Consider the following 14,572-nt stretch of genomic DNA (forward strand, 5'->3'; position numbering starts at 1 on the left):
CCACCTAGTAACATGTCAGAGCGAATAAGAATCCTAATGTCATCTCCGACATTGTCATCAACAACAAAAAGGATCTTCACACCTCCACTCCTTGTAGTTAGATCGCGTCATGTTGATGATGTCTTCAACACTTTTACTTTTATTCTGAAACAACCTCTTGTTCTTTTCTAACCAGACGTTCCATACAATGACAAAAAAATTTATAAACCACACCTTGTGTTCCTCCTTTCTACCCGTACCATCTGTCCATCTTTCAAAGTGTTCTTTGAGGGTACCTAAAACTCACCATTTTTTGACTATTAATCTTTTTATTTGACCCTAACGAAAATAAAAGAGCAAAATAATTCTTCAAAATATTAATACTTATATAATTGTGGTAATCTCGATTATATCCTTTGAAATATTAGGAATTTTAATGTGGTACAGAGAAAGTAATTAAGAATGCAGCAATAACGAGCCTTATATGTTAAACAAATAATTAAGAAAAGGTGAATTAAAAAGTTGTAATAAGCTAAAAAAAAAAAAATTCACGGATTATATATCCACCAAGAGAATTACTAATTTTTATGAATTGAGCAAGTTTAATTCAATCACAAGCAATAATCTAATTAGCAATTTGGAAGCCTAATACTATATTAAGAATTAAGTAGTTTCCAACTGAATCCTAAACTAACTTGTAAATTAAGAAAAGGGTCCTCTCCATATTCTTTTAAAGTTTATGATTATGGCCATAATCATAACGTGAAACCCTAAGATTACTAACTAACCACATGATTTTTGGACTAGAAGAGACACGTTTGATAGAAGAATATGTTAGCAAGGAGTGGTAGGGCCAATTATCTGTACACCACACAAGACATGGGAGTGAAGCCCCACATGTTAGTACCTTTCTTCCACTCAGCAATCTTTTAAGTTAATTTGGTTCAACTTAGGGAGTCACATATGGCACCTTATATTATAGTATAGTTGAAAATTTGGTCCGATATGTAATTCATGTTTTTCTTCACTCATGTATCTTTGGCTCACAATTTTTCCAACACAAACCAAATCTTTCTTTTCTCATTAGCATATTTAGCTTTCCAAATAGAGTGGCACTAGTAGCGTGCTTTTTGAGGTCTTTTCTTCAATATCTTTTCAGGTGCTAAGATAATGGTTATTAGATATTGTTCCGGGACACTTAGATTTGTTTGTTTAGTTGAAAATCAATGTCAAGTTGAAGGATTAGGATTTTAATTAACCAATCTTACAAGGTTTTAATAGTTTACTGTTTTATAATTAGTTTCACATCGAATACCATTTGTTGTTGTACAGTTCGAACGTGAGTGTTTGTTTTTCTTCCCTCGTCTAATTCATGTCAAGTCATGCTGCCACGATTGGTGTTTTTGCTCTATGATTTCTGGAAAAAGTATTCTTTTTTGTCTTTAGAAAAAAAGAAAAAGAAAAAGAAAATTCTTCTAATATATGGTTTAGTATTAAAAGTCATAGATTTTAGTTAATGATACCAAACGTGTTAAAGTTATAACATATTCTGGTTATAACATATTCTTCTTTTTTTTTTTCTGTGCTAAGCTTAAAGTATTTTTTTTTTTCATTTGGTATATCAAATTATGTTTTCTATTACATGCAATGGTAATAGGCCATAGTTGGGGACAAGAACTACAGATGAAAGGTGAAAAAGCCCATTTGTTGAAGGAAAAATTCAAAGAAGAAAAGAAGGCCTGAAAGGTAGATGCTGGCAAGTGCTAACTGGGGAAACTTATACAGAAAATGCCTCCACTTAAGACCAAATATATATATAATGACAAAAAGAAAAAAGACCAAATATATATATGGAGCCAAAATTAAAAAATATCTTGAAAAACTAAAAAATATGGAAAAGTACGTGGACCAACTCCAAATCAGGCAAAAATAAAACAACTTAATTAATTACAAATATAGTAATTAGTTTTATTTATTTATAATTTAAAATATTGGTTATTAAATGTTTTACCACATTCAAATTAAAAGGAGATACTCTCAATATCATTGCAACGTGAATCACAGAAACTGATTCAATTAGCTTTCGTCTCTTCATCCTCTTTTCCTCTCCAAATGCCTAAAACATGATAAATAAAAAAAAAGATTCAGAACCATCCAATTAACAAAGAAAAAATATCATAATACCTAACATAAGCATCATCTACGTAGAGATTTTGGATTCACATAGAAGCATTTGGCTGATTTTTTGCTGGAACAATCTTAGTTCCCTAGCATTATTGAAAAAATATATATATGCAGTCGAGGCTTGGATAAATGGCAATATTACGTGCTTCAACGGGGAGCTACACATGGGTTCGAATCCTTAGCGAGGAATATAGAATCCATAGCAGTGTGGGTGAATAGGTGTGTGATGCGTAAGATAAAAAAAAAGACCAAAGACCAAATATATATTAACACATTAGCAGAAAAGTATGTATATATTAGACCAAAAGTTCATTAACATAGGTCATGGGTTATTAATCGGCTTTAAATCATCTGCGTTAAAACTACTGTATAGTGCATATTTTAGATGCACCTTTTCTGCTCAATTAAATCATTATCTAAATTAAAAATTAAAATATTGGAGAAATACTTAGAGTGATTTCTCTACCGGTTACCCCGCAAAAGAACAACCAAGTTATTCAGAAGAAGTTAACTTTAGTTTTATTTAACAGCTTCAGCTCGAATGTCCCATAAAGCAAAATCACTACCTTATGCTATTTTGCTTCTCATTGTTAATTGGGCATGCTTGCATAGCCTAAACAAAAAAATGTCTTAGGCCAGTTTTTACTTAAATGATATATAGCAGTAATTAACAATAGTTGTAGTAATGTCGCGTATAATCCTGCATTTCAAGTGTTTGTGCTATCAATGTCATTTGGACCGACGAGTACAATGACATATTAATATATTATATCAACCAAGACATCCTGCTCTAACAATAGAATTAGGTCCAAGGCTAATCCATTTGAAGCAGCAAAATCATAATATCCCCTCTCCCTTTTTGCTTTTGTCAATAACCCTCAATAGAACTAGTTCACTTCATCACAGCTGCTAGAATTTCTGGATGACAACTGAATTTGCAAGTCCGGCCTGCTCTATTGTCTGAGTTTCGTCAGCTAAAACCTTTGGGGGGAAACCCATCATTTGAAGTTGATAATTCCGCTGTCCCCCGGGTCTAGATGCATCGATGAAGCCACGGATGTCGCTGATTGTGTGATGGTAATTAAAATTTGATATTAAGCGGGTTCCATCAGCTAACCTAAGTTGTATTGAAGTTGATGGCAATGACTGATCGACTACCAGGCTGGCTGAAGAGGCTGGAGCAGCGTTGGAAGTTGTTGCTGTGACGGTTGCCTCAAGTGTGGCGGAAGTAGAGCTGCTTCCAAGAGTTCTTCCTGCCCCTTGAAATGGAACATAGTGCTTTTCTGGTTCCTGAAATGGTAAAATGCAATTCTCATTAAAATGTTGGACATATATGATTCATACAGATGTAATTATGCATCAAAACAGAATTGATTCCATTTCAAAATGCAGAGCTTCAAAATCTCCCAAACTAATAAACAAGATGAACTAAATTCTTTCTTAAGTCGTAATAAATTGGAAAGAGACAGACAAGAGAACAGAAAACTCACAGGATACTTCTCGTTCCTCCTTATGAGGTTAACGTTAACTGATGACCTCCTATCAGCAGGTTCAAGCTCTCTTGGACACTCAGATTTCTTTATGCTCTGCATTCAAACAACAATTGATATAACTATGAAGAGAGTAATATCAGCACAATCATATGTACAGGAGACACTGTACTGTCTACAAGCCACAAACACCTAGCAAATTATAATATGCAATAAATAAACTTCGTTTTCAGCCATTCCATTATTCCCTGGATTCAATGAAGCCTCAATTATCTACCAGAGGGCACTTCTCTTTACTCAACATAAACGACCTCATAACTTCTAATATTTTTACCGTCCAATCCACTTATGGAATCAAAAACAAAAATATTTACCTCTAAAAATGAGGCATTTTCAGGATCGTCCAAACTCCTCAAAGGTCCACCATTTACAGTGAAACCATTACTCCAAAAAACAATGTTGTGAACAACAGCCTCGGGAGGTTGCTGAGAAGCAGCTCGTACAGTTTCGCCTGAGAGTAACCTGCCAGTGCCAGTAAAGCTAGTTGACCTTGGAGGTTCCTGCAGTTGATCAAGAGGCCTTTCTACAGCTCCCAGTTGCCTTGCCTGATTGAAAATTGCATCCACATCATTTCCCTTCGTAGGATCCTGAACAAGCATTCCACTGAATATATAATTGTTAAATATTCAATAAGGAAGGTACAAAATCATAAAATCCATTGAAAATATATGCATTTATTTTGAAATCCTGTGCAAATCAGAGATGTCAGGTTGTCAACAAACTGTAAATGTCACCAAATTTAAAGCATGGAAAACATGACTAAGATGTACTAATCTACAAAAGCATTCATCTTGACAAGCCCCAATACTCACATTTTTAATCAATGAGGTCAAAAGAGACTTCAGCTAGAAGTAATTGAGGTTCTAGAACAGAAAACTATAGAAGTGAAGAAAGTGATTTCTTTATATAGAATTACAGATATCCTTAAAAATTATTGAATCCATATTTCAGAGTCAAAATTAAGCTACATACAATCAGGCAACTCTAAAGGCAACAATGATGCTAAATCATGAGAAGACAGAATTAACCATGCCAATACTAATTGTAACCATGATACACATAAATCATGCTAGTTAAAATGTTCCTAAACTCTAATCTGGTTCTTTAACTGCCAGTGTACCATTCTGCTTCCGAAGTGAAATGATGAAAGATAGGGAATTTAACTTCCTGAAGATCAACTGCAAATAAGTGAAAGTACACTCCCCCTGAATAGAATGATGTTAATGGGCTATAAAGGAAACCATGATGATGTCAATCTCCTAGCAAATTACAATTCAGCCCAGTGAAATGGGGGTAATTATTAATTAACCTATTCTACAAAGCCCCTTTCCATTAAAACCTAATTGTGTTCCAATAGCCTTTCAAATACGTTATATCAAACTCTACAGCTTCAAACTGAATCCTTTCTCCAGCTCACGAACCATTACAATGGAATCAATGAAACATGAAATTCAAATAGAAAAGTTCCAATTTTGGGGGAGAGAGAACCTTTTCTCGCCGCCAGTGTAATACTCCTGAGGAGCATCGGGGTCGGCGTCGAAATCAGCGGAAGGGCGGTTCAGATCGGATAGGGTACTGATTCTGCCTGCTCCGTTACTGGACGCCTTCTTGTTGTTGTTGTCACTACTCGACGCCATTAATAGCGACCCCCCGCAACACACAAAAACAGAGAGAGATGCGCCTTCGGGAGTTTCTTATACGGGACTAAGGAGAAGTCTAGTTAGCAGTTGGCTTTGTTGGCACGTGGCCATATGCGATCCCTCTCCCTTGTGCATGACGCATGAGGAAAATGTTTCACAAGTCAGAACCAATGAACCATCCACATCTCATTCATCTTGCTGACGTACCAGAAGGGAATTTTTTTTAATAAATTGGTTTAATTTTATTTTTCATTTTTATTGAAGGATTGTGATTTGTATTCATTGATTTGATTTTTTTATTCAATTGTAATTTGAATAAAATCTATTTACAGCGTATTCATATATAATTTAAATTATATTTTATCTAATTTTAAACTTTAAAAATTTTAAATTGTTATTTTTCTAAAAGAAAATTTTAAATTATTTTTTAAAACTAAATAAATCAACTAATTTTAAATTATAATAGTTTAATATAATATAACCAACTTGAGTTGGTTGTCTAGTCTTATACGGGATTCGAACCCCCCATTTAAAGGTTTGTCGCTGGCTAATGGGTTACTGCATGTACAAGGCGGAATTCGAACTCCCACACTTGTTTAAGCGGACTAGTGAACTAACCATTAGACTAACCCAACTTGGTTATACATGCAGCAACTTATTAACAAGCAGTAGACACTTCAATAAAACTTAAATTCACAACAAATTAATTTTTGACTTATCAGATTAGAAGATACCGTAAACAAAAAAAAATTAATATAATATCATACAAATTATAATCTTTTGAATTAAATTAATCTAAACTTTACTACAAATAAAATACTATTAGCATATAATTTAGAAATAAAATTGAGAAGCGATAAAAGACCAATACAATTTATTACTTTTTATTATTATTTTTTAATTATTAACCTAATTTTTTTAGTCTAACAATTCAATAATATAATTTTAATCTACATTTTTAGATATTAATTGTTAACTACTTGAAAAAAATAATAAATTCTACTAATACTCTAATATTTCTTATAAAAATTATATTGTGTAATATCATTTAAACATAAGTTTAGTATAATTTACTTGAAATTAATATAAAAATGCTATAATATTATAACACAATATAAATTACAGTTACCAATTCAAGAAAAAATACATAAATAAATAAATAAGCTACCAATTCAACAATAGATTCAGATTCATGAGTTAAACCCTATAATGCACAAATACTTTACTTAGTTGTTGTGCCTGCGTATACATATTTATCGACACTTATTCAATACGCGTATCTACCGTGTACAACTGTGTTTTCGTAAAAAAAATTCACTAAACACATTTAAATATATATAAATATCATTATGTGTTAACATCTTCAACTTTATTCTTAACAAGTATTATTAAAATAAATTTAAAAATAATATATATTATTATTTATTAAAATAAAAAATATTTTAAATATTTTATATAATTAAAATAAGATATTTAAAATAAATAAAAAATTAATTTATATTTTATATATATACATATCTCCGTATCTTTTAAAAATTTTAAAATTCGTATGTTGGCATATCTAATGTCATATCGTGTCCCATATATGGGTCAATGTCCATGTATAATAAGTTAAACTTTTCTCACATGACTGTGCCATAAATAATAAGAAATTTACCTATAACTACCTTTATCTTTACAGAAGTCAAATGAAAATATTCTAACATCAAAATAGAGACACAAAATACAGGAACAAGCAAGACCTCAGTCGGTTGCCATCCTAAGATGGGGAAAATTTCGGAAATTCCTGCCAGCAGCAGCACTGAGCAGTGAGTTTTGCCGAATTGTGGCGCACTCTATATACTCTTGCAAAGGTGGAAGACTTTCTTGTTCACCATCTTTGGATACTTGCCCTCGAATAATCTGACCAACCACAAAAGGATGCTCTCAAATGGTATCCCTAACATGCTGGGATTTGAAAAATATAAATTGTTCTTACCTTTGATGCCCATGATCGTTCTGCTTGCTGACAAACATCACGAATGTCTCTTCCGGACATACTGAAAAGAATGGCAACCAGTAAACAGACTAAACAATAAATATATGACCTTGATTGTGGGAATATTGATTATTGAGGTTAGGAAACTGGGGTAAAAGGCTAGTTACCAAAATCCAAATATTAAGAAGACGCAAGGGTTGGTAGGAGAAAAAATAAGCAGGTAGTTTTTGTATGTTTCTCATTTTCGACCTTCTTGTTTTGACTGCCCACCAACCAACCTGTAAGTTAATAGCCCAGTTGTGGAGGACAAAAAACGAGAGACCAACTTACTCTTCTGTAGCTCTGGCAAGTTCATCTAGTTCAGGTTTGGTTAGGTGCTTTGCATATTTGGATGCTATTTGCTGACGATTACGGTGATCAGGTAAGCCAAAAGGGATCATAGTATCAAATCGGCTAACATGAAAAGAAATAGCAGTTAGAATAAGATTTGATCGGCCAAGCAAACATAGCAAGCTGCAGAGGAACTTGTATTGAAGCTCACCTGATTAATGCAGGATCAAGGTCTTCCTTTCTATTGGTAGCAGCAATCACGACCACTTTCTTATCCTGCTCAAAGCCATCTATCTGCAAAATTGATTCCTTACAACGGTCAAATTCTATTAAAATTTAAACTTCAGCAAGTTTGACATATGGTTTCAATTAGTTGTTGAACAGATTGCTTAACAAGGGTCTATTCACACTTATTACTTATCAGGCCATTTACTATCTAATGAAAATTAACTCAACAGCTTACTTGGAACCACTGCAGATATAATCTCATCACAAACTAAATCCTATAATCAAATAATAAACCTTTTTTCTCTTTGGCCTATTTATTTACATAGATCAATCAAGACTAAGCACTTAAAGGCTGAATACTTGTTAAAGCTCAATGTTAGGACCATATTAGTTACAATTCATTCATATGAAATTAGTATAAATAGAAGGAATACGGTAGAGATAAGTGTCTCTAGTCAGTTGGGATCTTTTGGGAGAGATTGGGGATCTACAATTCCCTTATAAGAGTATTTGTAAATTGCAATTCGTCTAGGATTCTTCTTGGCATATTGTCAAGAATTTCTCAAAATATACACAGGGTTATATATTCTTCTCTTTCTTATTTGTAACAGGGCTAACACACTACCACACAATTTCAACAGACATAAAACAGCAGGACATGAGAATAACCTGTCGTAACAACACTGACAATATTCTCCTTGTAGCTTCATGCATTTCATTATCCCGAGCAGCAGCAAAAGAATCAATCTGTATCCCAAAATAGAAGACAAAGTCTCAATCAATATGCAAGGTACATAAAAAAGAAACCATTAAGAGAATGAGAGGTACATAGCAACTCCTCAGAAAAATATCTAGCTTCATTACCTCATCCAGAAATATAATAGCACCATTAGGAAGTTCATTTGCAAGTGAAAACACTTTTCCCAGAAGGCGTTCACTTTTACCGTAGTATTCAGACATTACAGCCTCAAGTGGAACATATAACAAAGGGACACCCTGCCAAGTCAAAGCATGCGCCCTTCAGTTTATTATTTACACTCAAATTCAATTCATCATGTCATACATAATTTATCCTCAACGAATTAGAAGATATTTTCAAATAAGCGGCAGCTGAATAATTGACCAAGCATTAGGATATTCCGAAACCATTGCAACAATAAAGCTATATGGAAAGGCTGGAAGTAATAGATTAAAAAAATAGCATACTGCTTGATTGGCAATAACGCGAGCACAAGAAGTTTTCCCTGTACCTGAAACCATACAAATGGGCCATAGAGACATCATAACTTGAAGAATGAAAACAAAATACTGTGCCAACATACTAGGAATAATCTTTTTATTGAATTGAGATTCCGATGTCATAGAATAATAACTTGATAGGTGCAATTTTGTTATCAAAAATAGCAAAGGAGCTTTTACTCAATCTGTAGGATCCCATACTAGAAACAATAGTAGCTTGACGGTCATTGGAATATTCGGTATAGAGAAAATGCATCTATGTAGCTTCATGTATTATTAATGTACAAACTACACAAAAGGAGCTATGTAAACAGAAACATGTTCACTACTTTTATTGACTATTTTCCCAAAAAAGCAAAAGCCTTCTTTTTTATAATAATAACAATAATAATAATATCCACACCCCACTACTTTTATTGATTATTTTCACACAAGCAAAAAACTTGTCATTTAAAAAACAAAACAATTGTAATAACCACACTCTTGAACGTATTATTTAAACAAGAGCTTTTTTGTATACCTGCTCAGTAATGGAAATTCTCCTTGTCATCCAAAAACATTTCTTAATAAATAAATAAACAAAAACAATGGAAAATCTTGGAGTAAAGACCCAAAATTGCCCTTGACATTTGCGTTACACCTCAAAATGGCCCCCGAAATTTCAATGAACCTAATCCGGACCTCCAAATATCAATTATTGGCTCATGTTAATCCCTCGGTTCATCTCTATTAGTTCAACTCAAAACCCTAGTGGAAAGATACAGAACGCCTTACTATTGCGCCATGGAGGAGAAAGAGAGGAAGGTCAATGGGTTTGGGCTGGGGGAGAGGGCGTATTTTAACTCCATTTTTAAATGATGTCGTTTATTTCGTTAATTTGCATCATCAACAAAAGGTGTTGTTTTCATTAAATCACCTTTAACATACCAACTTAGCACGCCGTTAACAGAGATGAACACGGGATAAAGTAAGTCGCGAATCAAATTTGGGGAGTCCGGATTGGGTTAATTGAAAATTTGGAGGAGCATCTGGGTCTTAACTCGAAAACCATGTCATATTCAGTTGTTTCTAAATTCTTGTTGGATATAAAGAATTCCTCCTTAATATCAATAGCTCGAAGTTATTTTTAAAGTTCAAACTTCACAGACATGGTTTCCTTCAGGGAAACAATCCTAACCGAACAGCTCTTTTCTCCCCTTTTGGTGAAACAGTTAAGTATTTTTTAAATAAATAAATAAAATGAAATTTAAAAGCAAAAGAAAAAAAATATATATTATTCCAACCTAAACATACCCAAAAGACTTGACTTTACTAAACGGTGAATTAAAGGGGCCAAAATTGCACACCTGGTGGACCTTCAAACAGCACAGCTCGAGGCCGGTTTGATTCAAACTTTTGACGAGTCCCTCGTGCAATATTGTCATATACTTCAGGACTATGCAAAGCCAACAGTATTGTATCTTCTATTACTCTGCAAAATAAATAATTTAAGTAAACGAGTATATTTATACAGACATAAAGGGAAACAAATTATTGTAAGTAAACATGGGTGAATGCTAATGTGCTCTGGAAAAATTAAGGAATGCAGCACTCCTTGAACTTTAAAGCCTGAATTCTAAACCCTAAATCCTAAGCTTTGAATCCTAAACCCTGAATTCTGAACTCTAAGTCACTAATATAAAATATAATAAATGGAGGGCTAAGATTTGCTTAATTTGCAAAGAGTGCAGCACTCCTTACTTAGTAAGGAGAATTTAAGGATGAACCCACGACAATACAACATGATACTGAAAGGGAAATAAATTATTAACCAAAAAAAAAAGAAAAAAAAAACTGCAGTGTTACAATTTTGAATTTTCTGACATAAATTGTTATCCCGCCATTCAACCTTGTTGAGAATGACAGTCTAATCTTTCTTTCTCTTAAAAGTTCAGATACAATCTAGAATCTATTCTTTCACTGACTACAAATGTACAAGGCCTCAATTAACAGAAATTAAGCACAAACCAATGAAGTTTTCTTCAATAAAACACATAATGTACAAATGAGTTCATACGAAGTCATAATTAAGTTCCTAAAAGGATTAAATAAGTGATTTAATCTATCTTACTTTGGGCTGCTTTGCCAGAACCATTTGCTTCACCATATGAATAAAAAGTTCAGCTAGTTTAAGAAAAATGGAAAGAAAAGAAATATGGTGTGTCCAAATTTACATACCGTTTTTGATGCTCATATCCAGCAATGTTGTCCCATGATACCTCACCATTTGATATACCAATGGGTTCATTCAATCCATAAATTCTCACTCCCATGGCCTCAAGACTAGAAATAGATTTATCTACAGATGGCGACTGTTCAGTCTCTTCCCTTGACTTCCTTTCCAGGGGGGCACTTCTTTGTCCCATCTTGCTACCAGCTAATTGTAAAACAGAGACGAAAGCATCAAGCTCTTCAGGACTCAAGTTCCCTTGCTTAATAAGTTCAATTTCCTGTGATATTAGCAAGAACAATATAAAAAGTGTTGACCGCCTTTATTACCTCTACACTTACAAAAGCACAATCTGTGAACACCAAACAAAAATTGCAAAATTAAATACTGACAGCTTTATCTGAGCCAATGAGAGAATGAAAAAAGAGTATGCAAAGATCTCCATCATGTCCATTCATATCTATTGAAGATGGATCATCCCCTTGAATATGCTTTTTCTTGGACGGATGAGTAAGGGCAAGCTGCCAAGCCACTGTGCTGGATAATTATTTGCAAGAAACATCAATGATTTTAACAAAATTATGACTACAAAATCTGTGTAATAAGTTTAACCATGCACATAAATTGAGAATGAACAACCTGTCCCAAGATCGCAATAGCATATCCGATCCACCTCCGTTCCCTTCAGCTTTCAGTCCAAGATTTGTTGCGAGATTTGCAATAAGTTGCGGGACTTCACAGGCAGGAGGTATTTGAAACTTAACGCTGACCTGCAATTGCAATTTTAATCACCATATATAGTTTGATTTCTATTAGAGGCAAAGGACATCATCAATATAGGACAGTCTTCGATAATTGTGTTTTGCTTTTTTAAGTGGGGAAGAAAATCGTAGAATGTAGTGCAAAGACAAAGTTGTTGGAGGAAAACTGAGGTTGAATTTGATCGATATCACAAGAGATCACGTGAAGCTAAAAGGCGAATAAATTGCAAAGACACTCCCGGTTATATTTAAAATAAGGGTTCTGACAACAGAGCAGTCGTTACCTAATCAAGAAATACATAAAATCTTCAGAATTTTTCTATGCTTTCATCGTATTCAAAACACAAAAGTTCATATATTGGATATCAGTGCCTTAGTTAGATACACCTTTAAAATGATATTGGATATCATATTGTAAAAGGACAGATATACAGACAAATTGGATTGCAATCAGACTTAACACTGCTTAAAAATTGCGTTGGTATTATAGTTTCCAGAATTAAGGACCATTTTCACATATAATATACTAATATTTCCATATAATAGCAGTGTAGAAACTGATGTAAGCAGCAAAAATCCCGTATACTTATTTCAACTGAGACATAAACCAAAAAAGAACCATCACCAACTTTTTCGAACATTTGTTCCCAAATGTATCATCTGACAAGTAAACCTGAAGAGGCAAATCATGGAATAACAAAAACAGAAAGATAAAAAATGAGTAACCTTTTGTCCTTTAACAGCAACAGTGAAGCGAGGATAAGAACCATAACGAACTCCTTTCTTCCTAAGCAACTCCTCAATGCGCTCGCGTTCTTTCTTCGCAACAGCGTGCACATCCTCAGCGCCGCCAACGCCACCGCGATCGGCATCAGCATACACCGTCTCCGCCAATCCAATTCCGAAAGCGCCAGCTAACACAGCCGGAAGCAACGAATACGGTGCCTGATAGTCATCGTCACGTGAGGGTCCGGATCCCAAAACTCGAGGCACGGCGAATGAAGCAAGTGCTGATTCTAGAGAAAACGTTAAAATAAATAAATTAACAATGTTTGATCGAATTTCAGAAATTGCGAAATGACAGAAAGGAAAATCAGAAGAGGAAGGAAGGTTACTGTGAGGGGAAAGGGGGCGAGAGGTTAGGGTTCGGAGGGTGCGTGCTGTTCTAGCTAGGCGCTGCATTAGTGCCATTGGTAGAGTGCAGAAGACGAAAGAGAGGCGTAGGCGTAGACGTGTAGGCGTGGTAGTGTATGCTAGAAATGCCTCAGACTCGAGTCCAGGCAGGTGAGGGTTTAAGACTGAGGGGTTTAGTCTTTAGTGACACCGGCTAACTAAACCACTCCTTTCTCGAAATTTCTTGGTTTGTTGCGCAAGTAACAACAGCGAGTAATAATTCCTAATTCATATTAGATATTATCATATAATTTGATAGATTAAATTGGCTACTGGCTACATATATTTTCTTACAAAATAAAAAATAAAAAATATTTATTACTTTCAATATTAGATTTTCTTAAGAAACCTTTCATTTTCTACATTACCTAAAGAACAATGCTAGGAATAAAAAATGTATTAGCCAAAAACCAGTTAAATACTTTTGGGTGAATTTAAAATTTCTACGAGTTAATATATATGGATGTTTCTTCTACTAAGTATCAGAATGTTTCTTTTTCATACTAAATGGATGCTTTTTTATATATCTTTCGAATTTTTTTATATTGCAAATATGAATGTCTCTATTTTTTAAAAAATTTTATATTTTTTATTTTATAGATATTTAATTATTTTTGCTAAAATATAACTGGATATTTCTTTTATTAAGTATTAGGATGTTTTTTTATATTAAATGAATATTTTTTTTATAATTCATGGCATGCCCGCCTTGTTCAGTGTAGATTATGACATCTCCTTCGTCCATATCATCCTCGTAGCCACCGAAGACAATAACACTCGTTGCAATTGGCTCATTGTTGGGGCTCATGGAAGCTGCCAGGTAATCAATGCCAGTTTGGATCTGACCGTGCAATCCAAGGACACACAATTCCATTCGAAAGAGGAACACGTCGCCAATATACACACGGGAATCGCTCCGACGATTCGCTTATCGCGGTTCAGCCAAAGATCCTTCATCCTCATCATCTGCGCCGCACGAATATCCCCTCTTTGCCGCATCTGCCGCGCCATCTTGGCATCAGCTTCGCCCTTGTTGACTGTTTCCGTCTGGTTATAGCCAGCGCCATTGTCAGTTGCTGATTGTTGTTCCCCGGCGGATTCAGGAGTTGGCACGGCAACAGAGACGGTGGTTTCAGCTAAGGAAGAACATTCAACGGTTGATTCAGATCCAGCGAACGGTTGTATTGGATGCGTCGCAGAGAGCATGGAAGTCGCCGGCGCTTTCAGCAGCATTGGTGAGAGAGAAAGGTGTGTGTGTGTGATTGTTGGAGGTGGGGTAGGTTAATGTGAGAGAGAAGAGG

At 34.5% G+C, this 14,572-nt stretch overlaps 2 protein-coding genes across 2 annotated transcripts; both read right to left on the reverse strand.

The window, feature by feature from the left end:
* Positions 1 to 2,840: 2,840 nt before the first annotated feature.
* LOC112795949 (plant UBX domain-containing protein 4) lies at positions 2,841 to 5,566 on the reverse strand. The gene is made up of 4 exons (XM_025838174.3): positions 5,202 to 5,566; positions 4,028 to 4,316; positions 3,654 to 3,749; positions 2,841 to 3,453 (listed from the first exon to the last, which is right to left on the reverse strand). The coding sequence occupies exons 1-4, from the start codon at positions 5,348 to 5,350 to the stop codon at positions 3,073 to 3,075; spliced, it is 915 nt and encodes a 304-aa protein (XP_025693959.1). The 5' UTR covers positions 5,351 to 5,566; the 3' UTR covers positions 2,841 to 3,072.
* Positions 5,567 to 6,880: 1,314 nt separating this feature from the next.
* LOC112795950 (uncharacterized) lies at positions 6,881 to 13,525 on the reverse strand. Its single transcript, XM_025838175.3, has 13 exons — positions 13,214 to 13,525; positions 12,825 to 13,114; positions 11,977 to 12,107; positions 11,730 to 11,874; positions 11,346 to 11,617; positions 10,475 to 10,599; positions 9,096 to 9,139; positions 8,754 to 8,885; positions 8,559 to 8,636; positions 7,873 to 7,955; positions 7,662 to 7,784; positions 7,332 to 7,392; positions 6,881 to 7,255 (listed from the first exon to the last, which is right to left on the reverse strand). The coding sequence occupies exons 1-13, from the start codon at positions 13,287 to 13,289 to the stop codon at positions 7,097 to 7,099; spliced, it is 1,719 nt and encodes a 572-aa protein (XP_025693960.1). The 5' UTR covers positions 13,290 to 13,525; the 3' UTR covers positions 6,881 to 7,096.
* Between the last annotated feature and the right edge of the window lie 1,047 nt (positions 13,526 to 14,572).

Source organism: Arachis hypogaea, chromosome 4 (genome assembly GCF_003086295.3).
Source record: "Arachis hypogaea cultivar Tifrunner chromosome 4, arahy.Tifrunner.gnm2.J5K5, whole genome shotgun sequence".
In the NCBI taxonomy this organism is placed as follows: domain Eukaryota; kingdom Viridiplantae; phylum Streptophyta; class Magnoliopsida; order Fabales; family Fabaceae; genus Arachis; species Arachis hypogaea.